The sequence below is a fragment of the Pocillopora verrucosa genome, chromosome 1, assembly GCF_036669915.1.
Source record: "Pocillopora verrucosa isolate sample1 chromosome 1, ASM3666991v2, whole genome shotgun sequence".
NCBI classification, from domain to species: Eukaryota; Metazoa; Cnidaria; class Anthozoa; order Scleractinia; family Pocilloporidae; genus Pocillopora; species Pocillopora verrucosa.
This window is the reverse complement of record NC_089312.1, coordinates 14,197,467-14,224,483: the sequence shown is the minus strand read 5'-3', so window position 1 is coordinate 14,224,483 and position 27,017 is coordinate 14,197,467. Positions and strand designations below refer to the sequence as shown.

The following is a 27,017-nucleotide window of genomic DNA, read 5'->3' as shown; positions in this document are numbered from 1 at the left end:
CGAAGAATATGATCCATCATGGCGGTTGTCCACTTCCTTGGGAGAGACAATTTTTCATCTCGCGTCCAGGACAAGTTGTGGGAGATTTGAAGGGGAAATGAAATGGAAGGGAGTAAGTCAGATAAAGTAAGAACACCAGAAAAGAGTGCCTTTACCAAACTTCAATCTCCAGAAGGGAATAAGTCGGTAGGTTTGTAGTTATTTTTGTTTGAATTTTACGTCACTCAGAATTGAAGCTGAACGTAAATACGATATCCGTGGTTCTCTCGTGTAGAAAAGGGAAATTGCCAATTTGCAACGCAGATTTAAAATTATCGTTTCTGGTCTTCCATTATAGTCCTAAGTAAACTTATATACCGCTATTTTAAAAAACATTGGCCTTGTTTGCAGTAGCTATAATGCGCTAGTAATTCCTTCTAAATAGCTAGTATTTAAGAGGATTTTAAATATAAAAGCTAACTCTTGAATTTGAGAATTAAATATCGTAGTTGCATTTGGTTTTTCGTGTATGTTGTATCACAGTCACGGCTACTTTGTTCAGAAGGGTTGTCCTTTCCTCTAGCTGTTCACCAGGAACTTAAGTTCAAAAAAATCTTTCAATATTTATATTTAGCTTGTCGTTTCACCATGGTATTTTTGCTGTCAAAGTTATTGATATGGAGCTAAGAAATGACTTAATGATGTATGACATGCTCAAGTTTATCAAAAAATTTTGACAATCAAGTATTTGACTATTTTGCCACCAACTCAGAGGAATCTGCAAAAGAGTTGCTTGCTAATAACAGGAATCACATGTTACATTCCTTTGGACAGTTATTTTATTTTCCCACAATTAAACAGCAAGAGAGACACTGCTGTATATTGAAAATCAGAAAACATCCTTAGAAATTCAATCAGAAATGAAAACTGTGGAAAGCTATATGGAAAAGAAATTTCATCAAAAGGATTGGACCATCTGAAATTGGATTTGACAATAAACTTACAGAGGTCTTTAACCCTTTCAGTAATTCCCATATGTGACTGAGACAGAATTTCCCTATAGAATAGACATCACAAAATCAAGTAAACAAATGATGTAAAGAGTAAAGGATATTATCATGTAGGGAATTATTAGTTAATCCAATACCAAGTTCTCAGGACTAATATGTTCATGTACTGATACTGTAATTTCTGAACATGAAAAGTTTTGAGCTAATTAAAAATGCAAGGGACTGTGTAGAAAGGACAGGAATAAAACAATTTCAGTTAACAGTTTTGATTTTTTTTTGTTTATTAATTTTTATGTTTAGAAATCAGCAATAGCAGAGGTCAGCTCAACTGCAATTGTGAAGTACTCCGCCCAGGAAGTCTTACCTTACTATAACAAATTGCAGCAGGTAAAAAAAATAGTCTTTAGAATCATTACTTTAATGAATAGTGTCTAACAAACAGCCTACTCTTGTCACTCCACCAAAAAGTGCCTTTGTGGCAAATATTTACAGGAGCACCTTTAAAGTTATGAAATTTTTTGTTGTTGTTAATTGATTTTTAATAAACCGTATTCACAACTCATAGTTGTGAGAATTTGGTGTTAAGTCCAGATAACAACTTCTACCTGATAAGTTGGAGTATTCTCATTACCTGTATGGTTGTATAGGGAGAAGTTACATGTTAATCACTTCTGGGGTTAAAGGGTTAACTCTGATAATGATTTCTTTAGAGGTCGTCAAATATTATTCAAATTTGAACAGTAGTCCTATTTAAGAAAAGCCTCACCCAGACAAATGCTATAGATAACAGTTTCAGATTGCTGTTAGTCATCACACTTGATGGGAATGGAGAGTGTGAATTTGTAATTATATGTCTGAAGAAACTTCCACTGGCTGTAACTGATTGCAGAATTTTTACTGTTAGGATACAAACCTCAATGTTGCCCCTTCAAATTGGCTGCGAGATGGAAGGTTTTCTGATCTCAGTTTTCTCAAAAGGGACCCTGTTGAGTTTACAAGGTAATCAATCTTTTTCCAAAAGAAACTTATTTTATATATGAATTAATTTTACAATTAGGGACTTCTGTTGTTATTGCATTTTAATGAATGGTAATATCCACTAAAAGTACATATTTAAGTTTTAACTTTTCAATGTGCTTGTGCATGACTTTTTTTGATACTGTGAGAGATTTTTGAAAGTTTCTTTGAAAAATTAGGGTGACAAATGCAACTGTAAACCTTTTGACATGTTGAAACAAAATAGCTCTCAAGGTGAGGAGTGTTATGAGGTACCAGCATGTTGGCATGCAAAGTCACATAGATGATAATAGAATTTCCAGAATTGATGCTATGGGCCAGCATCTTATTTTTTAATAGAAGCACTGCTTAAAAATCTTTTTGTCATACAATGTTGTAGACAGAAAAAGCCCTTGATATTAGCTTGGTACTGATCCCCATCACAGATTCTCAAAAAGTATGGATTGTTTTTTTTTAAGAACTTACTAACAACTGTATAAAAATTTCTTTTGGAGCTTGCATCATGGCCAAGAATGTTTCCTTCAGTTTCATTTCAGACTTTCTTTATCCTCTGTCCTAACATTTGATTTTACTTTTGCATTTTGATCATATTTTATTTTTACAGTGCAACTGTGAAATACATTATCAAACATTGTCTAAAGAATGTGGGTGGTTTAGCTGGAAATGTATTTTAAAAGTAATAAATAACCAATGTGAAATTAGAATTTGTTCAATTAAAAATTAATATACTGGATATTTTGAATCACAGTTTTGGAATGGCACACAGCTTTGTAGATACTATTGGAGATGTTGATGTGATATCTGATGCTGAGGTAAAATTTTCTTTTCTTGAGACATTTGAAACTCGTCAGCTTTGTGACAATTCTCTCAGGTTGCAGGGTCAAGCAGGGTTAAGCAGGGTCAAACCCTAACCTTAACCTCAAGAGCAGGATGTTTTTATGATTTTGAATTGTTCTGCTGATACCATGTCCTTCATTTGCCTTTCCTCTGGGTCCCTTCTTTTCCACACATTTACCTTCTAATGGCGAAATGAATAATAACTTATGTATTCCTTTTGACATCACCATTCCATTATGGTTGACAACATTTTGAGCAATTTTCAATGGAGTATTGAAAGAAATCCAGGATTGCTTTGTTTCAGCTTTACTGCTCTCTGTGACTGTTCCCAAAAAACTTGTGCCACTCTCTTGACCAATTATATGCCAAACTAAAACCAATCAGATTTATTTCTCATATTTTCCTGCGCTTGTAACAGTTTGGTTGGTTTTACTTTGAGTTCTCATTGGCTCTTAAAGGTATTTTCCTTTCTTCAGATTGGCTGTTGTGATTACATTGGTTTTAGCTTTAAGACACTTAATCAATGAATGCTCTGACCAATATATACACAAACTGTCCAAATAAAATGAACTATTCATACCCAGTGAATCAAATGAGAAAGAAAACTCTGAAAACATGCTTTAACTTTGCCTTAGTGGGTGCATATCTTTAATTTCTCTTTAAATTTTTTTCTTTTGCTTTTATGAATATAGAACATCAAGAAATTACTTAAAATACCATACAGGTATGTGAATCATGATTTTCTTGGTATGATGTACCCCATCTTAATGACTCTTGATTTGGCTTTGAGAAATTACTGTTTAATCAGTCTGGTTAATCACATGCATTTTGTAATGTTTATTAATTTATTCAGTTGATACCAGCTGGATTCAGCCAAACACGAAAGGTCAATTTTTCATTCCATTCATTTGGGTGATTCTAAGAATAAGTCAAGTTCTATTTTGACTTCCAAAACAAGAGGAATGAGTTGAGTGTAGGTAGAGAGGTAACTGGATAATAAGTTAACAGTCTTAAACAAGAACGAAAACCATTCCCAATCAACACCTTTGTAATTTGATTGTCTTGGCTTTGGTTGCTGTTACATGTACCGGCCTACTATGTAAATGATCCTGCCAGATTTGGAACAGAAGGTTTTACCCGCATTCATGACTTCTGTTTACTAAGGTTTTTTTTTAAAAAATACATTTTGTCATTTAATTTTGTTGTTCATTTAGTGCCAAAGCTGAAGTAAGCTTAGCAGTCCATAGAGTGGGGCCAACTCTGCTGTTGGATTATCTTGATGTACCATCACTGATTTCATTTGCTTCTGAGGTTTGTTTATATTTAATTCTAAGTAGCTTCAGTCTGCATCAGCTAAAATCTTTAATGACACTTAACCCTTTCACTCCCAAGATCTCATTGGTATTTCTCCTTACTCTGCTATATAACTCCTATGATGTTAGTTCGGAGAATTTGGTATTGGATAAACATTCTTGATTCTCATCTCTTGTCTGCTTGATATTGCATTCATATTGTAAGGAGAGATTCTGTCTTGGTCATTGGTGGGAGTTAAAGGGTTAACAAGAATGTATCTGAATATATGTGACTATCTGCAATACCATCTTCTAATATCCTATATCTAAAGATAATTAAAATTTTGATCTAAGTCTTCTCTGTTAGGGATTGACGTAAGACTATTTTCAGGAACACTTTACAAATTAAATGAATTCATGAACCATTGAAATATTTATAACTCATTCGGATGTGAGCTGGGAATTGAAATTTTTATGCTAAGTTACTGTTACTTAATGCTTAATTTTGTCAAAGATCTCATACATTTCTTAATATTCCAATTTTCTAATCATGCTCCTCTACTTAGTTCTTTTGATTCAGTGCAAACTCTTGAGTTATTCTTAGATCTCTGCCACTTTATTTACCTATTTTCTTTTCCAATAAAATTTGATAGGGATGGTTCTTTTCATTTTTAACCCTTTAACTCCCATGAGTGACCAAGACAGAATTTCTCCTTACTATATCTATACAATATCACGCAGACAAGTGACGAGAATAAAGAAAAATATCAATTGTGGGATTACTAACTGATCTGATACCAAATTCTCCAAACTTAAACATAATGAGAGTCATTTGGCAGACAGTAAGGAGAATTACTTGTGAGATCTTGGTCTCCCAGAACCAGTCCTAGTTCCCTAGTTCACTCCTACATTTCATGACTTTTACAATAATAAAAGAGTGGTAAATTAGCCAGAGTTTTCAATGTAAGCCATTTACTGGTGATCTTCTGCTGTATTCAAGAGCTCTTACCACCATCTACCCCTTTTCCTGGCAGTCAACCCATCAATTACACCGTCTGCAACCATGAAAAAAGTTATTGAAACCCCTAATTGATATTTCTCTGTATTCCCATCACTTGTCTGCTTGATATTGTGTGGATATTGTGAGGAGAAATTCTGTCTTAGTCACTCATGGGAGTTAAAGGGCTATGCAATGATTAGAAGCACCCTGGGAATACCATAGCTAACTGAGTATGAAATTATACATTATCAATCCATTAATTTTGTTTGCTTACTTTTCTTGCAGGGACACAGTGACACTATTTTTCGTAGGTGGCTTTATGATTTCTACTGTGAACAAACTGGAATTCCAAAGGTACATGTATGTGTATGTTGTCAGAGTAAATAAGGCATGTGTCAAGAGCGTACATTGAGAAAAACAACAGTGTTAGGTATACATGACTGAAAAATGTTCAATATACAACTGATTTCCGTTAATGAGATTGCAAAAAAGTTTGAACATACTTCTTAGTGCAGCAATTTTGTGATAAATAGTATGTTTTGCAGTGCATCAGCTTCATTCGATCCTTTTTGTTGGTATTTGTCAGTTCAATTAGGGCATGATTATCTTTGTAGGTAAAGAAATTTGCTCTGTCTAGAAATATGTTCATGTGTGTTTGCATAAAAGCTGGCTGGTTTTTAAGAATATCAACATTTTATCAATTTTAACCTTATGCCAGGTTTATGGATCAATGGGATTTTGATATCTGTATGTTAGTATACTGTTTTTACATATAGTAAGTTAAACATACAACACCATAACATAATGCATTTATAGGATGCTAGCTTTGAACGCAAGAAGAAGAAAAAAGATCAGGCAAAACTCAGACACATATTTTCAAAGTTCCTTCATTACAGGTACAGTCTGTGTAACACAAGGCATTTCCCTTCGAATATAAAGTGTATGGGAAGATTATCTGAAAACCAACTTGACAATTAAGGGTTTTGTGTCATAAGAGCAACTGCTATCTGTATGTAGAGAAATGTGGGAGAATGCTCCCTTGGAGAATTTTGTAATTGAAGATTAGTTTAAATTGGATTTCCTTGATTGGTGGCAAAAAATTCCAGTGTTGGTATAAACATGTGATACTTTTGATTCATTCAGTTTAAAAATTTACTTTTATCAGTTGAAACATAAACAAATTGGAGCAGTGCTTACATTTTATAAAATTAAGGCTAAGGACATCTTCACCTAATGCAGAAGACTTTTTTGAAAGGAAAATTTTACGGTTAATGTTTCTAGAATTATTCAACAAACAGCAAAGAAGAAGTTTATTGTTTTTTATTTATCTATCTATCAGTTGAAAATTAGAGTTTTTCTGTCACATGATAACTCTTGAAATGAGACTGGACTGTTTGTGTTTCTTCACCTGTGGGAAAGTATGAGGTATTGAGTGATGAGACCCCAAGCAAACCTCTCCAAAAGTCCTCTCAAATCTTCCCACTGGCAGAGAAACATGGGTCCTGCAGTGTTGATAATGAGGGCCTGCTAGCAGGCTAGTGGAAATACTGTTTGCTTTTGAATTGATTTGTCAGGTGATCAGCAAATGTTAGATATTTGTTGACTCCTGGTCAGGACAGTTGGTACTTATAAGTGATTTTCCAAACTAAACAGGTTCAAACTGAAACAAGTTTTTTTTCTGGGACTGTTTGTTCGTGTGTGAATAAGGGCAATTAAAAGGACACATGCTATATGTTGTTAGCCCTTTAATTCCTAACATCTGATAATTACTGCTCCCCTCTAGGTGTTAGATCAAGGTGCATGTAACAACTTCTGCCTCAGCTGATAAATTTGAGTGGTCTCATTACTTGTTTTCTGGATAGTGTTTGGGTATTGTAGGAAGAGGTTACTTGTTAATCACTTTTGGAAGTGAAAGGGTTAATTGTCTCAGGATCAAACAAAAAAAAAAAAAGGAAAAAGGAGAAGGAAAGAGAGGAATGCTTATTTGGGCCAGGGTGTGTACTTATTTGGGCCGGGGTGTCTACTTTGAATTTTGAATGTAAGTTGTGGAGGAGATTTCAAAAAGAGTCCTTAAGAGTCACTACAGAGCAAACCCACTGCTCAAAAGCTTTGAAGTTGGATTATGATAGGCTGATACCCAGAGATCATTGCTATGTCAGTCGTGGTCACAAATTGTAGGGTCAGTGACTTGACACAGACTGATCTTTAAGGGGAGTGGAGGTTCTTTTAGAAGTCCTGATATTTATGGGTTCAAGAGTGTTCTTAGAAAAATCTCCAGAACATCCCAACCAAACATTATTGATTTTTTGGGGAGGGGAGTATCTTTTGCAGTTCCCTAATGATGGTTATTTGCGGTTGTTTAAACCATCTTCAAGGCAATGGTTTCTAAAGAAACTAAGATAAAAATGGTTTTTTTGTAAAAAATGGTGAAAAATGCTACCTAAATTATGTTATGGTAATATATTCTGGGTTAATCTGTGACCCTTTGTTACTAATTTCCTTCATTTTTACTGAAAAATAGACTGCAGATATGTTTAACAAAAGACAATTGAGAAAGACTCATTTCCCAGTTGAGGTTGGTAAAGATGTTGAAATTCTATTTGCCAACCAGTTTCCAATCTGCTACATTTACTGCCATCATGCTTGACTTCATCTGCTGTTGTACCAGCCTTGTACCAGTACTTGTACCAGTACTTGTACCAGTACTTGTACCAGTACTTGTACCAGTACTTGTACCAGTACTTGTACCAGTACTTGTACCAGTACTTGTACCAGTACTTGTACCAGTACTTGTACCAGTACTTGTTCTCCTTAGTCCTGTAAATGTTTGTTATTCACAGTAGCCTTCCAAGCCTTTCTTTTACCAGTCTGGCAAAAGCCACTTGTGATGTCATATCCCGTAAGAGCATGGAGCTCTTGTCTAGAAAAGCTCTTGTTCAAGCTCTTCTACGGGACAATGTATTAGAAGATAGCAGAGCATGTCATTTGCCCGATTGCGGAACCATATCCAGTCACATCTCAAATGATGATATGTAGAGTTACTATATCAGTGTCAGGTGACTGAACTACGATGCAACCATGATCAAACTTCTTGCGATCGGGAGTACTTGTCGGAGCTCATTGACTCCCCAAGCGACCAACAAACCTCTTGCGATTGGGGGCTCTTTTCAGGGCTAATTAACTCCCTAATCAACAAACACACTTCTTGAGATCAGGAGCTCTTATCAGGGCTCACTGACTCCCCTATCAACCAACAAACGTCTTGCAATCTGGAGGTCTTATCAGAGCACGTTGACTCCCTAACCGAACAAGTGACTTCTTGCGATCGGGAGCTCTTATCAAACCTCAATGACTCCCCAATCAACCAACAAACGTCTTGCAATTTGGAGCTCATATCAGAGCTGGTTGACTCCCTAATTGAAAATGTGACTTCTTGCGATCAGGAGCTCTTATCAGGGCTTGTTCACTCCTCGATCAACCAACAAACTTCTTGTGATCGAGAGCCTTTATTAGAGCTCGTTGACAACCCGATCAATCAAGAAACTTCTACCAATCAGGAGCTCTTATTAGAGCTCGTTGACTCCCCGATCAACCAACAAACTTCTTGCGATTGAGAGCTCTTATCAGAGCTCGTTGACTATCCAATCAACCAAGAAATTTCTATCAATCGGGAGCTCTTTTCAGAGCTCGTTGACTCCCCGATCATCCAATAAACATCTTGCGATCGAGAGCTCTTTTCAGAGCTTGTTGACTCCCCGATCAACCAAGAAACGTCTTGCGATCGGGAGCTCTTATCAGAGCTCGTTAACTCCCCGATCAACCAAGAAACTTCTTTTCCATGCATAGAATGCTATGCACTGCAACCTCTGCAAAGCTTCTATCAAAAATTACTCTAACTCCGTGGTTGAATGAATTTCTTTCAAGTGGTGTGAATGTTGAATTACAGCCATAAAGACCACCTTCTGTGAATATATCCTCCACACCACTTTCTTGAAATTTCTTGGATTTCTATCAATCGGGAGCTCTTTTCAGAGCTCGTTGACTCCCCGATCATCCAATAAACATCTTTTGATCGGGAGCTCTTTTCAGAGCTCGTTAACTCCCGGATCAACCAAGAAACTTCTATCAATCGGGAGCTCTTTTTCGAGCTCGTTGACTACCCGATCAAACAAGAAACGTCTTGTGATCGGGCGCTCCTATCAGAGCTCGTTGACTACCCGATCAACCAAGAAATTTCTTGCGATCGGGAGCTCTTATCAGAGCTCGTTGACTCCCCGATCAACCTAGAAACATCTTGTGATCGGGAGCTCTTATCAGAGCTCGTTGACTACCCGATCAACCAAGACACCTCTTGCGATTGGGAGCTTTGTTCAGAGCTTGTTATATCTCCGATGAATCAACTACCAACTTGACATCGGAAGCTCTTATCAGAGTGCATTGACTCCCCTATCAACCAACAAACGTCTTGCGATCGGGAGCTCTTATCAGAACTCGTTCACTCCCCGACCACCCACCAAACTTCTTGTGATCGGGAGCACTTATTAGAGCTAGTTGACTCCCCGATAAATTAACAAAATTCTTGCGATCGGGAGCTTTTATCAAAGCTCGTTGAGTCTCCGATAACCGACCAAACTTCTTGCGATCGGGAGCTCTTTTCAGAGCTCACTGACTCCCCGATCAAACAAGAAACATCTCGCGACCGGGAGCTCTTATCAGAGCTCGTTGACTACCCGATCAACCAAGAAACTTCTTGCAATCGTGAGCTCTTATCAGAGCTCATTGACTCTCCGATCGCCCTCCAAACGTCTTGCGATCGGGAGCTTTTATCAGAGCTCGTTGACTACCCGATCAACCAAAAAACATCTTGCGATCGGGAGCTCCCATTAGAGCTCGTTGACTACCCGACCAACCAAGAAACTTCTCGCGATCGGGAGCCCTTATTTGAGCTCGTTGACTCCCCGATCAACCTAGAAATATCTTGTGATCGGGAGCTCTTATCAGAGCTCGTTGACTACCCGATCAACCAAGACACCTCTTGCGATTGGGAGCTCTGTTCAGAGCTCGTTGTATCTCCGATGAATCAACTACCAACTTGACATCGGAAGCTCTTATCAGAGTGCATTGACTCCCTTATCAACCAACAAACGTCTTGCGATCGGGAGCTCTTATTAGAGCTAGTTGACTCCCCGATAAATTAACAAAGTTCTTGCGATCGGGAGTTTGTGCAAATTATAACGGTCTAAAACTCATCAGGGTATCTCCATTGAAATTCTTTTGCCTTTGTACATAAAGCAAGGTCAATGATGAGGTATTTTTCCATTGAACAATATCCGCCATTTATTCTTTTCACCATTTTTTTATTATTTCTCGTTTTTTTCTTGGTTTCCTCTGCAACCATTGCCATGGTAATCAACCGAAATTATCCCGCATTTAACTAACTGCCAAATCTACCTCACCCCTTCATTTTTATTTCATATATACATAAATATTGTTATTTCCTAAAGCGCCTCACTGCCCCTAATAGTTAGTCACTGACGCCAGAATTTTTTACCACGACTAACATAGCGATAATCGCAGGGTATCAGGCTATCATAATCTGATGTCTAACCTTTTGTGTAATGGGGTGCTATGAGGGTGGCTTTCTCTGGCTTCTCCTCCTCGACTCATATGATAAGTGTTTAATCAAAGGGCGAGCACATTTGACGAAAGGCAGTAAATTGAGGATTTTATGGTATAGTCATCATGATATCTTGACCTTTTCACTACCTGCAAAGTTGCATAGTTTGGTTTAGATTGTCTTATTATAATTTTATCTCTTCATTTAGCATTCAGAATGACAATCAAGATGCTTCAACAGATACCACCTTTAAAACATACCCTGATCCCAGCTCGTCGCCTCTTGGAGACTCCTGTGACGAAGGGGAAGGTGAGCCTTTCAGAGATCCAGTCTCAGGACCAACTGTTTTTGCAGAAAAGGGATCAGATCTGTTTGCACCAATAATTGTTGAGGCTGATTCACCAGAAGAACCTGTTCTACCCCAGGTAAAGGCAATTACATTTCCGATTGCAGTGTTATTGATATTCTGACTCCAAATTTTCAATCTTGAAAAAAATAAATTGTGTTTTTTGTAAGCCTTTTAAAAGTGTTTGTCCTTCAGCAAAGGGTTTGGGAGGGTTAGACTTATTACATCAAGCCTTTTAAGTTTGTGATAATTTCCTATTTTCTCATGAGCCTAATGGTTGATTCAGCTGTGATATTATAGTGAGAAATTAGAAGCTAATCACCCTCAGGGGTTAAAGGGTTAAGAGCTCTTACTCAAAAGTAGCCTGCTCCTTTCAGTCAGTTTGTGAGAGGGAGGGGGGCCAGTAAATATGTAAGGGGGCAAGTAAATATACAGGGGGGCAAGTAATATGCAGGGGAAGCAAGAACAAGCAGGCAAAGGGGGACCGACCTTCTCCCCCCCGATTTTCTCCATTCTGCCCCTCTGGCTGCGCAGAGTGCTAAGGATATCCAAAAAAACTAACTGATCGAAATGTTGAGCTTACTTTCTTTGGCGATAGGAGAGAACCTAGGCCACTTCTGTGGCCAGCGGTATAACGTGAATCACTGTGCACTGCTCTTGTGAGGCGATCCCTCAAAGGCAAACATCTAATTATAATTCAATTTTGCTAACTGAGTTGATAATGTAAATTTGGCCCCCGTAAAGTTTCAAAAGCCTACGTTTCGAACGTTAGCCCTTCGTTAGAGCAAATAGGCGAAGGGCTAACACTCGTAACGTCAGCTTTAAAAATTCTTTTCTATGGCTAACTTACGTTTTCAACTCAGTCAATAAAACTAAATTATCTTGTGATCCCCCCCTGCCACCGACCACCGACCACCCACGCAGCACTGCTGTGTATTTAAAAACTTGCCCTCTTTATCTCATTAATAGTTTTTGTGCAGGTATGAATTTCACTTGTCTTGCCATTAATGCATTGATATGAAAAAGGTTAAAAACGAAACCTTTGTTGTTCAGCTCCAACAGGACTCTTCATTCCAACACAATGTTCTGTGGCAATTTGAAGATATCCAGATGCTTGTAGGATCCAACTTGCCCATATTTGGAGGTGGTAAATACCCTGCAGTCAGCCTAAGACTTAGGTAAATGGAAAAATCGCTACTGTAAGTTTAAAACTAGAAAGTCATCAGATTTGAATGTGGTATTTCAGATGAGTAACTTTAAAGTCACTCAAATACAAAATTTATCGATATTCCTTACTGCTAAAAGCATCAAAGACTAATCGAGGCGGTGGCGAAGGGATTTTTGTTTAAAGGGAGGAAAGAAATTTACTAAGAGTAAAGATTTCCGAAACGATACACTCAGGGAACAACCATATGCGTTTACTACGAAAGAAAACTGAAAACAGCAGAAACTAAATTATGCCTAATAAACAATAACCAATAAGTTATTTGTTTAATCAAATAAGAAATTTTGATATAGTTATTCCTTATCCTTAGGGTATCGAGGAGTATTTGCTTAGTTTTTTACGGAATTTGGATTTACTAAGCGTTCTATTACAGCAATGAACAGCATTCCAGATCAATACGCCAATCTGTGGAAATTATATTTTTTTCATTTACGCACTTCTGGTAGCGTAAACGTTGAAGGATTCATTAGATGTGGTACAATTTTAGTTACCAGATGTTTTTCATGATGTGATAATCAGTTTTTTGGTCTTTGTATTATCAAAGCTGATTGTCAAGTTTTTTTTCTGATATTCAGAGAGTGTGGCAACCCCATCAACGTTCTAACAGGGTTGGATTACTGGCTGGATAACCTGATGTGTAATGTTCCAGAGGTAGCCATGTGTTACCATTTAGATGGCATTGTTCAAGTAAGTTATTTGAAGAACAGTGTTGTATAATGGGCCATATTTAGTCATAGCATGTCGGTGAAGGTGGAGAAATGATCGTATAGTGTTAATCGTACGTGCCTCTTACTTCTGGAACCTAAGTTCGGCTCCCTGGGGCTGGCCTTTGTGGCGAACGGGCTTTTATCAACGTCGTGTCACGAGCCGCGAAATCCGCGGGTTCCGTGGCAGTGAGAGGTCTGGGAAGGGTCTAGCACGTGCCATAACCCTCGCACAACACAGTGGGGTCAAGTGCCTACGTATGTGCGAACATTGAAACGATTGAGTATCAAAAAGTAGCGCGTCACGGTGGTGTAAACTCTCATACCTCTCTTGATAAAACTCGAAACGAAAATGATAAATCAATAGAACACTCTTTATAAGATAAACTTCGTGTTCGAAAATTCTCCAGTTTCCTTCTTTGGTCCCCCTCGCACACACGCAACTTGGCTCGCTGGCGCGAATCAGGCGGGCTTCGCCTCTCTTGCCGCAGCGATAATGACAGTCTGCTCGCAGGGTTGAGTTGGTTGTCAATTCTGAGCCACGCTCCAAGGATTTTTCTCAAAGGTTTTTTTCTGGACTCCTCTGGCTCTTATCCCTTCCCAAAAACCAACACTCAACCAGGGAGGAGTGAATGAAGAGTCACCGCTAAGAAGTGCTGTGGTTGAAATCCAATATTATTTTCATGATACTGCGTGAAGAATGCCCCTAAAATAGTATTTTGATGAGTATAAAACGTCCAGTTTTATTATTGCCATTGGATCTTTATGCACCAAAAACTCTAATGGAAATAATGTTGCCAAATTTTAGCATCATCAACAAAACAGTATTTTATTGGTTTCACTCTGCAGTACTACGATCTTTATAAAACAGAGGAGTTACCAGACTTGGAAGGGAGTAATTTTTCTCCAAAGGTAATGTCATCCAGTTCGCTCTCTTTACTCTCAACTCCTTTATATGTGCTACTACCAGAGAATCTGAACAGTGTCTTGAGGTATAGAGGTTGTTCAATACAGGAAGTATTCATTTCATCTCGGTCCTACAACATAATTGCGTCAATAACAAAATGCTCTAAGATGATTGGTTCTTGAGCTCTCAGTTGCCTAATGATAGGTGCGCTGGTTTCCGGGTCGAGAGATTTGGGGTCGAAACCTGGCTGGGTTAAGGTGTTGTGTACTGGGGAAAAGCACTATATTCAGACGGTACCTCTCTCCAGTCAGGAGTATGAATGGGTACTAGCAAATTGCGAGGGACGCCTAAAGTAATGCTGGGGGGTGACCTTGGACTAGCATCCCATCCAGGGGGGAGGGGTAATACTACTAGTTGCTTTATGCTTAGGAAACGGGATAAGTTCTGGCTGGGGGGGCCAATAGGCTTGAGTGTAGACTTAACCTGGCTGTTTCAAGTCCAATCTTTCTGATTCCATCAGTCCGATTACACACACTTGTAAGCGGACAGGCCAATTCGGACAGTTAAGCAGCCAATGAAAATTAAGTTCTTTAAGCCGTCGGGCAATAAAACTCAGCTCCCCAGCCGATGGTCACAAAAGCCGGTTCCTAATTTAGAGTTCGCATCTGTTTGATAGAGCTGTCCCCTGAATGAAGATATGTGTGGATGAAATATGGGAAGACTTAGGTTGGTGTCCGCTTGATTCAGCATTCATCAAGTTGCTTGAGCTTCGTGGAATTTTTTTTTTGGCGTGACAAGTCTTCTCTTCAGATCTTAAACAGCCACCCAACCTACCGAGTTCTTCTAAAGAGCACTCCACGGAATGTTTAGTTACACTCCCAGACACATTTGCTGGGATACTTACTGCATCCCCTCTCCCTCTCAATGTTAAAATTGAATGGAAGTGAGGCGGAGAAGAACACCAATGACGTTGTTCTGGAGAAGTGCCCCAAATAATTATGTCTGGGAGTGTAGCCGCTTTTGTTATATTTTTCAGTTGATTATGTCTTTGAAATCTTCTGTATCATAATCCTGTCTTCTCTCTATCCTTAGGTCGTGAAAGATGTAGCACAAAATATCCTTTCTTTCATGAAGGCAAACTGCACCCGTGAAGGACACACCTATTGGCTTTTTAAGGGTATAGTGGGTTTTAACTTTGCTTCAGTTAATCCTTTACACCAAATTACACATTTCGGAGAAAATGGACAAGTTCTACTTTTAGCCTATCTATTTTTAAATATGAGAAGACTCCGTTGTAATGAATCCATGGATCAAGAAGTTCGTGATCGTTTTTCTCACAGTGTAGTCACTTCCCATGCGGATCTACATCGGAAGTAACTCCATCTTGAAACAAACTATCAAAAGTTTGTGGTTAATTGTTTTTGTTTCGTCAATTCATACACATATCAATCGTTTCATACAAGTTCACAACCTTTTTTTTTGTATTTTTTACTGTATCCATTGCTTTATAGCGACTGGCAGTGACGTCATTAAGTTGTATGACTTGACATCAATTTGTCAGCAGGTATGGAATTTGTAAGGATTATTACCCTGTTATGACGAACATAGAAACAAACTATATCTTTATTTAGAGTTAGAAAACCAGTCAACCACAAAGGCTTATACTAAAGTCGACAGGATTGTTGCTCTGGATTATTGGTGTACCCCCTTTTCTCTCGTATACTTGAAACTCGTTTTCCTTCTCTTTGATTTTACATGCGTTTCATTCTATACTCTGTGGAGCCAAAGGTCGCTTTTTCTACAAACCTTTTGTTAGATTGTGTCACCCAGTGCATTGAGGAGGTATTGAAGTATTTGTTAGTTTTGCAAGCAATGATGTTTGAACACTTCTTAACTTCTCAACTATTTAATAAACTAATACATGTTTTATGGTGTTCTGACATGAACATGACTGTGTTTTTTCCTCCTTCCTCTGACTACACAGCGAACGGACGACAAGACAGAGAACTTGTTTACTGTGCCAGTGGCTATGCTGTTCTACCGGTCAGTATTACCTAATCATTTTCTTAGCGCCAAAACAGGGTTCTTGCGACAAGCACTATTCTGCTGGAAGGCGCGATTGTCAAATTTTACAGATTAGGCTTTTACATGGTTCGCGATCTAAAGGATTATGCCTGCGCAGAACTCTCTAGCTACCATCAACTATCAGAAGTTTTAATGTATAGCTACTACCGCCTATCATATTGGAATTTTCTCAAATATTGCAAAATTCAAGTTGTCGGTTTAATGATGAACAAGTATGTTCAAAGGTAGTTCAATATTCGGAGAGCGCAGTCAATTGCTCTCCTTTACACGGGGAACAGAGAACTTTAATGTGACTGTATTACCGGTTTATTTAACCGAACAACTGCCGCGCAACTCGATCTTGTTCATTGTCTAATAATACATACGGCTCGCGACCGCGAGACGAAAACTGCGAACGGTGGGCTTTTTTAGCTTTAGTAGCTACTAGCAATAGTTGTTCCTGGCTCTTCTTTCACTCTCGGCACGTCGCGCCTCGCACGGAACGCTTCGCTTTCTGACCTTACCTTATACGAAAATGTTCGTCAAGAGACGCGTAGAGCTCCCAATATCCTGTACAGACGTTTTTCAGTCCTGTCACGCAATGCATAATGGTAGAATGCGAGCAGGCCCTAATGGTTAACTGAAGGACGAGCGTTTCTCCAACCGCAGGAAGATTGGAAACGAGTCGGGGAGGGGTCCGTTGGGCGTCTAGGTCGCGTTTCTCAAGGCCTCACTCTATCCTGCGGGCTAACAAACGCTCGTGCTGAAGTGCCAGTAATAGGGCGTGCTCGAATGCTACGTTGTGGTGGATGGGGAGCTGGTAAGGGGGTGCGAAAGAACGCCTTGCGTGACAAGACCAAAACAACATCTGCGAATGGAACCACTCGAGTTACTGGTCCATAAGATTTTCTTCCTGAATATTGTTAAGGTGTAAGTTATTGATCGATGGACTTTTTTAATCGTCAGAGTTGCTAAAAATATGATGAATCAGTCACCATTGAGTTCTGGGTAAGTGAGATACAAGAACGCAATACTTGCTAGAACAGTAACCCACGTCTGATATCTTTGGACGACAGCAAGGGCCCTGAGCCGAGTGTATCAAATCGAGGCTTACTGAATTTCGTTTCCAGGGCCTCTCTTCTTCCTAATTGTGGAACGAGAGAAGGGCGGGAAGAACAGAGAGTCACGGAACGAGTTTGTCTTACTGGTAGACTTTCGCATTAAATGAATGGACACAAGGAAACAGTTTTTTCTTGGTTAAACTTGCTCTGGTCGGCTATTCTTGACTTTAAGTGAGTTCCCATTAGAGAGGATCTGTAGTCGGGATGATGGACAGCAATTCAGTGAACGAGTTTTTGATTTTATCATATCATATTTCGTGCATCAGACCCAATTCAAGCATGTAAACCGCAAGACGTTTACCAATACCCACCTCGCCCTCCTCCTTTACTTTCGTTTTAACCCGTGAACTCCCGAGATCTGATTGTTAATTCTCCTCTTTAGCTGTTACACTTTTCCTAGTAAGTTAGTGACGAGAATTTGGTGTTAGATCAAGATGAAAACTCTGACATGATAAGTCTGAGTATTCTCATTACCTGTTTGCTGGATAATGTATAGATATATCATAAGGAGAAGTTGTATGTTAATCACTACTGGGAGTCAAAGGGTTAAGGAAAACGATTTTGATCCTAATGTCTGTTGCTGGTGATAGTGAATAATACTCTGACTTCTTGGACGAAGGGAAGGCATCAGAATCAAGGGAAGAATTGCATGTCACTGTAGAGTTTGAGTTGTGAAATCTGATTTATTCCTTTGCCGTAATCACGTTGGCTCGGACGTCAGCATTCGTTGGTCGCTCGGAGTAAAGTTTGATCCCCAACTTGAAGACTCTGTTGAATATTTAAATTATTTCTTAGATTGGTTTCCATTTTTTGTCAATTTAGGGAACAATCAACGGTTCGCCAGCTGCTCAATAACTGTCTCCTTTTGTTGGACAATGAAACATATCCCGAGGTAATCTATTTTCACCCATCTTTATTCTGAGCCTGTGCAACTTTTCAAATCATCTTATTTTTCATGTGGTGTTTCTTTAACTGCATACAAAGATATTTACGTTACTCTGTGTCCTTCGTAAAAATAGAAGTTGAGTTTCCATTTAAATAAATTACAGGCGTTAAGAATGCTTCAGTCAGTTCAAATCATAAACATTTTCCTAACTCCTTAATGTGAGACGCTTATAGTAACTCGAAATCTTCGACACTCAATCGAAAAGCGCGCTAGCCAATACTGCCTTACGCATGATAGGTCTGTGATACGTTTGGCATGTGTGTTTTGCCAGATTTTCTCATCAGCAAGCTTTTTGTTATCCGACCTGTACTCCCCCGATGATGTGCACGCCCTGCCAGCCATAAACACAACCGATGACCCGGAAGGCGATGAAGAGGAAAATAACTCTGAGGCTAGCCCTTCTGATGAATGGTCTGGACAAAGTGACGGAGAAACTATTACGGCCCTGAAGGTAAGACTTTAATCAAGTCCTCCATAGGACGTTAAGGTTTCTTCCTTCGTTATTCGCATTCAGCATTAACGTAGTAAGGCAATGTTTTTGGGAAATATTCGCCTATTCCTCGCGTGAAGTTTCAAGTCCTTGCTATCGGCTCACTCTCTTCTCCTTAGCTGTCAACGTACAAGACATGACCACTTTGCCCAAAATAACCCGTTGCAATTTTTATTTCCCGCCAAATCTGAGTGAGTATTTTATGTTCTTCTATTTTACAGTCGCTCGACGTGACGAAACTATCGACTCCCATAACACAACAAGATGACTGGATTAAGGTACTAGCTGCATGGTAGTCCTACTGGCTGTTTTGTTACGGTATATTGAGCAAACTACGAAGTCGATGGCAAAGCGATCGGCAAGAAAAAACTTGAAAGGGTTTACGAGGAGAACGATAGCTCTGCTCGTGTATTTTCTAGCCGTTCTCTGCAAAGTAACAATTAGATATTTTCTTTAGTCGGAGCAGAGGCTTTAACAGCTTTTTTCCATAAGCAGCCGCCGATGGTTCATAGGTGGCTGTGCCCGGAAAAAGGCCGTAAGGCGTACTCCACACACGGGAGCCTGCGCCAAGGCTAAACAGACGGTGAGCCATATGAGCTTTCAGGGCTACGTTTCTTCCTCTGAAAACATAATGTAACGTGAGCTTTTCTGCCGAGACAACAAACCTTTTCCCAAGGTGGTTTGCGTACTGAGGAGGCGGGGACGGGAAGCGCTAAAGTGATAACAGCTGCTGGAATAAGACTTGACAATGAGCATCTCTAACATTTTACTTTCTAACTTCTGAGAAAGTTCCGTTTTCATTTCTGAAAAAGAGATTTTTTTCCAATCATACAGGTTTCTAAGCCATTACCTAGCAACGTGGAAGAAAGGTGTAAAGTGGCTCTGTCGCAGATCGTAAAGGTAAGCTTTCTTGCAGTCTTAGCTGTTCAGAGACTCATTTGTCCTTAACACTACATCGGGAAGAAGGGAGTGCCCTCAGGAATAGGAGCGCTGGAGTGTTCTATTTAAGTATTTCAATGTTTGAAAAGAATACGGCAAAAGAGCAGGCTATCAAAAGTGTATATTCAATCTCAAATAACCTGCTGTTCACGGGCAGATTTTGTTTGACTTGTTCAGATGTTATCGGAAGTTAAATGGCCAGAAATTGCTCAAAACTGGTGCTATCACTCGTATCTACTCACTTCGATGTTTGAGTTATTTTTCAGTTATTTTGTTTTATAAATTAAAAAAATAACTCTTTGTTAGCGTGTAGAGTTGCTCGCACCAATCAGATCGCCGCATAAGGGTATTATCTCGCACCAATCAGATTGCCGCATTTGGGTATGTATCTCACACCAATCAGATTGCCGCATTAGGGTGTATATCTCGCAACAATAATTTCGCAGCATTTGGATATCGTACACCAATCACAGCGTTTGGGTATTGTTTTCTTGTAAATTATGTCATGGAATCAGGGGGCTGTGCACAAAGAATGACTTCATCCAGAAATTTTGGGCTCAGTTGGTAAGCGTTATGATAATGGCCTTTGCAAGAGCCTCGTCGAGTGAAGTCGAGATTTATCGTGATATGAAAGGTTCGCACTTACTTTTCTTGTATCTTTTTTAAGTTAAGACGTGTTTTTCTGCTCCTTTTCTCACAGCGTACACGCCAAACAACTTACATTCCATCACATACCATGAAAACAACGTCCATAGTCTAATCAGAACATATCCAATCATTGCACTACATGAACATTAGACAATTTTTCACCTGCTTTAACTTTATTCTACCAATCAGATTCCATTTTGCCACATTAGACTTCGCTCCATCACATGCCATTTGCTTGTATACAACCAGCATTTTAACACTAAGTCTAACCACATTATTCAACCCCACTGAAAAAAATTCACAGGGAACTCAATGCTACTGATAGTGAATTTTCCATGCAATTCTTCCGCGTTTTGACTTTTTCTACGAATAAAATTGTCCCATCTCAACCCACTCAGCCAAAAAAAATAATTCTCGCATGCTACGCATGCCTACGTTATTGACTTGCAAAGGTACGTTATCATGGTCTCTCTCTCTCTATCGTTCCACGTAATAGGGCCTTTCGTGTGTCAAAAAGCATTTGTCAGAAAGCAGCCCTCAAGGGGATGTCCTTAATAGTACCACCGATGACAGCTCCTCTTCCGAAGGCGCCCCATCTCCATCCCAGTCTCCTAGAAGTGACGCGGTATCGAGCTCTAAATCCCCCCAAGCAGTTGTTCCTACTAGTTCAAAACACCTTTGTCTGCATAAGAGGGAGAAAACTCCTCTTGTCCTTAGAAGGCCGGTGCGCTGGCAAGCAAGGACGGCTGGCTTATTGTTTCACAAAGCGGCGTCTGTCTATCACTCGCTGGCCTGTACTTTTAATTCAAACGGCAAGTTTGGCCGCGGTCTGAAGAACTGTAAACTTGCATTTAAGTGTCTAGAGGCTTCTCAGATTTTTGGTGTGGAGCCAAAGAACAAGAAAGGTAACGAGCTACCTTACACTCCTAGATCGCTTTACGTCAGCAACAGTTTCTGAAGGTTGGCCAGACACTGCCTTTTATGAATCTAAAAGAAGAGCAAAGTAACTTTTTAAATTTCTATGTAGCTAGGAGCCCTTAGCTTTCGAGCAGGCCCTCATTATCAGCGCTTCCGCACCAGTGTTTCTTCGCCCGCTGAAAAGTGTGAGGCCTTAAGAAACGCGAGCCTGCGAGAGGTCTGCCAGCGGTTTTAGCACTTATGATGAGGGCAAGTGGTAAACCTCTCCTTGACTTGGCTCAAATTTTCCTGCGGGCAGAGAAACGCGCGTCCTGTAGAGCTTATATTCAGGGCCAGTTGATACGTTAGAATGAAAAAATGTAAGGTGAATGGGAGTTTTTGTTAGAGTTTACCCTGATGCTTGACAAAGCTCAGACATACAGTATTTGAATTTTTTAGCCGGACAATTGCAATTATTGACAGAATCACCAAAACGAGTGGACTGTTTGGCTAGTTCTGACTATTGGTAAGTGCCCTGGGGCTCCTGTGCAAATTGAGAGAATGCTGGTAACCAAAAAATGAAGAGTAAATAGAACGTAATTGTATGAGAGATGTTCATGTTTTTCTCTTGCGGAAATCAAAGAGCAGAGCCACTTAGCGATGGGTGCTACTGAGATTTTGCGGTCATGAAGAGATATATTGTGTTGCTAAGTACCTATTTCGATTAAAATTGTTGGTTTATTTCGGATCTCAACTTAACGCAGTGCTTAATTTGCACAAGACAGTTGCCTATGGCATAAGTCAGGGTCACATTGTTCAAGAAAGTTTCTTGTTACATATTTAGGCGACCAGTTGCTGATCTCGGTACAGTTTGTGTGCGGAGACTCCTATCTGATGTTGGCCAATTGTCAAGGGAATTTAGCTGTCCATCAGGAAGATTATCGTTTTAAATCCGAAGAAGATGTTTTCATCTGCGATGCGGCCGAGGAGTGCATTTCCGGTCAAGTTGAATATTCTACTAGTGTTAAGTTTGTGTCAGATGTGGAGAAAAATTTACTGAAGAGGCAAGTTTGCTAACCAATCAATGGATGTCTCAACCCTTTAACCTCTAAGAGTGATCAGCATCTAATTTCTCCCTTCAATATCACCCTTGGATCAAACATTAAAGACATGAGAGGATAGGAAATGATCACCAAACATAGAAGCTCTTGATTGTTCAACTAATTCTCCCTTTCAGTGAAAAAGAAAATGTTCCAAGAAGAGTAGGGAGAATACAGACATTGATGTTCAGGTGTAAAGGGTTATCATAACGGGCGGTTCATAAACCCTCACTTAGGATTCTCTTGCTTCTTTGTCTTCCTGAAAAGCCCTAGAACGTTTTTATTAGAGAATAATGTCCCACAAAAACTCGGGGATTCTAAACTTATTTCTGTGAGATTCGTACAAAACTGAAATCAGATCGTGGCATGGCATAAAACTTTTCAAACGCCCTTAGTCCATGAAGTTATGTTTGTGAGTTTGATAGGTCGTCAAACTCAGAGATTTGTTGCATTGTACTCGTTGGGTTCCGAAATTCAATTTGTTGTTTGATCATCCCTAGTGTTAGCTTATATGACGCCGCCCTTCAACTCGCAACGACAGACACCAAAGTGGAGCTGGTGGTAAACTTAACAAGACGACTGGGGAACGTTAAAAACGAGTTGGGCGTGTTTTATATGAACAAAGCTGCTTCCCTATTGGACAGCAGCTCAGAACCCTCCAATGAGGAACGAGAACTGTGGAAAAAAAGCTTCTCTAATTTCGACAGCGGTATTCGCACTTTTGATGTAACAGATGACAGGTTCGTTTTGAATATTATGTTGTTTAAAAAAACTCATATAAAGGCTTGTCTTCACTGGCGATGGAGTTGGAGTCGTAGGAGTGTTTCCAGGAGTGTTTCCAGGAGTGTTTCCAAAAACAAATGAGATTCATAAGCAGAGTTATGGGCTTGACGGGAGCGGGGTCGAAAGGATCAGAACGATTCCATAGTCTTCTCGTTCTTTTTTCATGTATTTGACGCCAATGAGCAAGTAAAAAAGTAACTTGTTAGAGGGTGGGTACTTGACTTCACTGTTGGCATGCTGGTCTCCCGTGAGGTAACCTGCAGTGGAGGAGCAATTTTTTGGGGTTTCCTTTTTGCGGAATCTCTTGCGTAACCGCTCGCTTCTCGCTCACTTCTGCTCTCCTGAAAAACGTTAAAAATTTAACAAACATACAAAACAATGAAAGAAATCGCCCGTTTTCCAGGGTACCCTAGGGTTGTAAAGTAAAGTTCTCATAAAATTTTATACTTTCTTCAGGACCGAGAAGCGAAAACCATACTGGATATGTTTTCGGCTAAGGAAGTGCTCCTAAAGAAGCATTCAACCTCTGTTTTTTTTAATCAGCGGCTCAAATGACATTAGTTTACAATAATCTTTCTTGTGTATGCTTTTTGTATCTTGCCATTTTGAGAAAATGAACTAATCCGTTTACTCCTTTATTGTTATTTCAACCGCTTTTCCTGTTCTTTTAATCTTCAGTGCAAACAAGGCGTTATTGCTGTCTAATTTAGGCCGTCTAATGCGGCTATGCGCCCAGGCCGTAGGAGGCGTGGAAACCAAGCTGACAGGAAGAAGGGGAGAGTTCACTCAGGAGGAGAGAGGATATTTTAACAAGGTTCGATATTGTCTTTATTCCTCGCCTTTTACGTTGGTCCGCCCAGTTCTTGAGCTGACATTCACCATGAGAGACGGTGTTTCATAAACCCGGCCAATTTCAACGTATTTTGTTACGTTTTTTGGATTAATGTCAGAATCTCAACAACTGCTCCGTCACCTACCCCTTCACAGACCCAACAGCAGTCAACGGATAGAAAGTTAGGGTCAACTTTGGGTTACGGGAGGGGTAGGTGCGCAGTTGAACTGATACTGACAGTGATCTTTTTTTATGTATTCAGTTACCTAATTCAACTTTAACATTGCGAAAACAGTTACCAAATTTGTCACGGTACGCTGTACTTTACATTAACAATACGATATACGAGCATTGTTGGCATTGCCAATACTACTTAAAGTAACACTGTTGGAGCGTTATAAAAGCAACACCAGTGATCACAACTACCAATCAGAAAAAAGGTTGACATCATCAATAATCAATGAAAACTTAAAGTAAAAGAAGGTAACCTGCGTCAAGCGCGGGAAAGCGCGAGTGACCAAGTTGAGATTGGTCTTAGTTTTGCATCTGATTGGTTGAGAGAGTAGCACGAACTCTTTGGACCGATCACGAAGCAAAGTGAAGCAAAACCCAAGTAATTCAAGGTCACTCTCGATACTCTGTTGAAAATTGCATGACATTTTCATTTACCTTCCAGCCTAATCGTATTAACCTTGTACAGTAGAGTATAGAACATGGGCAGTTTTTAATTGAATGTGGTGTAGAGGACATTTACGTGACAACTGCTCGATATTGTTTTCACCCTCACGAAGATCCGCGCTGTACTCAGGTTACGAAGTGCTCTCTAACTGACCTTAATTATGATTCTTGTTGCATTGTCACCTGTTGCTGCCCTAAGTCCTTAACTTTTTTTGTTCGGCTAATTCTAAAAGCACTGTTGATCCTTTGCGATGCGTTTTTTTTCCTCTCGCACCAGATATCGTGGATGTGATCTAAAGAGTTTGCCTTTTTTAACGTCAAACTGCAACCATGTACACAATCCTTACACTTTTTGCAACCTTAAAACCGATCATATCTCATTCTTTCTCTCCATAATTTTACCACGATTATTTGAACCAAATCGACTGCCCTATATAAAATTTCCCCTTTGTCTTTACAGGCTTTTGAGTTCTACAACAAGGCTCTTCGATGTTTGGCTGACAGGAAGAAAAGTCCAGAGGTCTGGGACACAGTCACGTGGGAGTTATCGGGCTCTTACTTTTCAATGGGGACCCTCCTACAAGATTTTGCACCCCTTTCCACTTATGCTCAAGAGCAGGTAACGGACCTTTATGACGGTACCAGTCAAGCGTCAGTTGACGCAGAAAAGGTCCGAAATCCAGTTTAGTGCAGTCCATGTGAGTCCAGAGCTCATTTAAAGTCTATGTGCCGGTTATTTGCACTTGCTTTAACCAAAACCGCAGTTTTACGCAAGCAGTGGGCCTTACGTATTCTTTGTAAGAGGGTTGTTTTAATTAAATAAATATCGCTCCACGGCTAGCTTTCGGCCTTTTAGAAACTGTTCACAAAAATAAATGTTCAGATAAAAGATTCAGCGAAATTCAAGATAATTTAGAACGCAGTTTTGTTATCAGTGATAAATTATGACTGGTCCATTAGAAGCTCTTCCTCGTGATCATCTCTCGCTGTTTCTCAAGAGAGATTAAAATTGTTTTCCTATTAGCGGCGATCTTTTCAGTTTGAGGACTTCTGTTTGTTATGTCCATTAGGTTGAACAGGAGGTAACTGAGCTGATGATGAAAGCACTCCGTCTGTGTGAACAAAGTGTCACTTTGAGTACGCCACACGTTAAACCCCGGTCTCTTTACCAGCTCTATCATCGGATAGCTTCAATTCACCATCGGCTGGCGTCTCTTTACCACAATTCTTATAGGAACCAGGTCAGATTGAGTAAAAAGTTACTCTGATTTTTGTCTGAGAAAGAGAAGGTTCTTAGCATGAATCTGGAGATGAATGATCCCGTCCCGTGGTGCATCATGAGTGTTTTGGGTCGTGAGCTTGTTTGTGTTTTTCCTTACGGTGATTAACTTGTTTAATGATAAATCGCTGACTGGGTGGCCGATTGAACGATGTTTTGGTCGCTCGATGAATTGAGAGGTTTGCCCATCGACCATACCAACGGATGGACAGACGGACTGATTGGCTGACTGATTTTCTGAATTACTGTTTGACTGGTTGGCTGATAGACTGGCTGACTGGTTGACTAACTTACTGATATACTGACTGAATGACTATTTGACTGACTTACTAACTGGATGGCTGGCTGGCTAGCTGGCCGGCTAGCTGGCCGGCTAGCTGGCCGACAGACTGGTTAACTGGTTTACTGACAGTTTGACAGACTGACAAACTGATTGTTTGACTGACTCAAACATTCGCCCTGAAGAAGGGCTAACGGTCGAAACGTCAACTTTGAAACCCTTTACGGTGACCAATTTACATTATCAATTCAGTCGATGAAACCAAGCATTATGTTATAATCCCCCACCGACGCAGCAACACAGTTTCTTTAGAACTTAACCCCTTTAAAGTTTGACCGACTGATTGTCTGACTGACGGTCCAGATAGACATGGAGAAGAGAGTCATACGCTCTTTTAATGAATTCAATTGCATTCAACTATATTCATTAAAGTTTTTCTTTTCAAGGCTGTTGATCACTCAAAGAAGAAAGCGCGCTCTCTAGCGGAGTTACACTACAGCAAGGCTGTGGCGTATTTCGATGCCACCCGGTACCCCTGTGAGAGGATTCGAATTCATTTGGAGCAGGTCGCCATGTGTGAATATCACGTGACCACTTACGGTGGGTCTGCGGCAGCCATTCGTAGTTTACAGTCAGCTTTGGAGCATTTGTGCCAGACTAGGACAGCTTTAGAATATTTGGGAACATTAAAGGTTTCCGAAGAGAGTGAATGCAAGACTGCAAAGGGTGATGAAGGTTCCGAGTCACATGTAGTCGTTTGGGATGAGATAAGGACCCTAGTTCCGATTTTGGAATCACGTCTTACAAGTGTTTTGAAAGAACTTGTGAAGGCTAACAGTACGCTGAAGAACAAAGGAAAGTCGAGTAGGGACTGGGGAGGACTGGAAATGGCCAAGCAGATGTACTCTGTTGCATTGCGGAGCAGCAGTAGCAGCGGGGTTGAGGATATTGTCAAAAAATGCCAGAGAATAGCTGAAACTCTAAAAAACCTCCAAGAAATTAAGAAGCAAACGCAGTGATGCCTCT

At 39.9% G+C, this 27,017-nt stretch overlaps 1 protein-coding gene across 1 annotated transcript; it reads left to right on the top strand.

Moving 5' to 3' along the window:
• The first annotated feature begins 12 nt into the window (after window positions 1-12).
• On the top strand, window positions 13-27,017 carry LOC131786292 (erythroid differentiation-related factor 1). Its single transcript, XM_059103329.2, has 27 exons — window positions 13-186; window positions 1,290-1,376; window positions 1,894-1,988; window positions 2,755-2,818; window positions 3,536-3,567; window positions 4,058-4,154; window positions 5,421-5,489; window positions 5,952-6,031; window positions 10,961-11,177; window positions 12,152-12,276; window positions 12,899-13,010; window positions 13,877-13,939; window positions 15,027-15,111; window positions 15,446-15,498; window positions 15,919-15,977; window positions 16,965-17,006; window positions 17,942-18,011; window positions 18,337-18,516; window positions 18,777-18,833; window positions 19,390-19,455; window positions 20,639-21,047; window positions 21,884-22,103; window positions 22,640-22,879; window positions 23,601-23,736; window positions 24,893-25,051; window positions 25,503-25,673; window positions 26,438-27,017. Exons 1-27 carry the CDS (start codon window positions 103-105, stop codon window positions 27,008-27,010), a joined length of 3,645 nt encoding a protein of 1,214 aa, XP_058959312.2. The 5' UTR covers window positions 13-102; the 3' UTR covers window positions 27,011-27,017.

Excerpts from the sequence above, each read along its gene's own strand:
- LOC131786292 (XM_059103329.2), top strand. The coding sequence starts at position 103 with ATGGAAGGGAGTAAGTCAGATAAAGTAAGAACACCAGAAAAGAGTGCC. Across the intron at positions 1,989-2,754 it reads GACCCTGTTGAGTTTACAAG|TTTTGGAATGGCACACAGCT; the intron begins GTAATCAATCTT and ends TTTGAATCACAG. Across the intron at positions 15,978-16,964 it reads GTGGCTATGCTGTTCTACCG|AGTTGCTAAAAATATGATGA; the intron begins GTCAGTATTACC and ends TTTAATCGTCAG.